This window comes from Bison bison, unplaced genomic scaffold (genome assembly GCF_000754665.1).
Source record: "Bison bison bison isolate TAMUID 2011002044 unplaced genomic scaffold, Bison_UMD1.0 scf7180017850463, whole genome shotgun sequence".
Lineage (NCBI taxonomy): Eukaryota > Metazoa > Chordata > Mammalia > Artiodactyla > Bovidae > Bison > Bison bison.
This window is the reverse complement of record NW_011481036.1, coordinates 128,266-128,823: the sequence shown is the minus strand read 5'-3', so window position 1 is coordinate 128,823 and position 558 is coordinate 128,266. Positions and strand designations below refer to the sequence as shown.

General features: G+C 71.7%; 1 protein-coding gene across 1 annotated transcript in view; it reads right to left on the bottom strand.

Annotated features, from left to right (window-relative positions):
• Nucleotides 1-558, bottom strand: part of IL11 (interleukin 11) — a 3,247-nt gene that overhangs the window by 1,472 nt on the left and 1,217 nt on the right. Inside the window, exons 2-3 of the mRNA XM_010848694.1 lie at nt 336-508; nt 79-165 (exon numbers count right to left, since the gene is read on the bottom strand). Of these exons, the coding sequence (XP_010846996.1) occupies nt 79-165; nt 336-508 (260 nt within the window). The remainder of the gene's footprint in view (nt 1-78; nt 166-335; nt 509-558) is intronic.

Here is a 558-nt window from a genome sequence, read left to right as displayed (position 1 = left end):
GTCAAGGAGCGCCTGGCAAGCGCCCACACCAGCCCCCAACCCCCTGCACCCGCTTCACTGGCCCACTCCCGCCCTTACCTGCAGCGCTCCCAGCGCCCCCGCACTCATGGCCAAGGTGGGGAGCGAATCCAGGCTGTGGTCTCCGTCAGCTGGGAATTTGTCTCTCTTGGGGGGAAAAGAGGCCGTGAGAGGGACCCAGACCAGCTCCAGGGGGTCCTTCCTCCCCCACCACACGCCCCTGACCCCCTTTCCCCCCTGTCTCGGCCACCCTGGTAGCCCAGAAGCCCTCCGGGTCTCGGTCCTGGCCCCTGCCCGTCCCCTGCAGGCTGTCCTACCAGCTGTGCGGCCAGCTGCCGAGTGTCCGCCAGGAGGGAGCGGGTCAGGAGGACGGCGCTGTCCAGCTCAGCGCGAGGGTCCGGGGAGGCCCGCGGCGGGGCGGGCGGCGGCCCCGGGGCAGCAGCTCTATCGGGCCACAGGCTCAGGGCGGCCAGGACCAGGCAGCAAACACCTGGGGAGGTGGAGAGGTCCGGGGAGAGGGCAGCGGCTCAGCCCCGACCG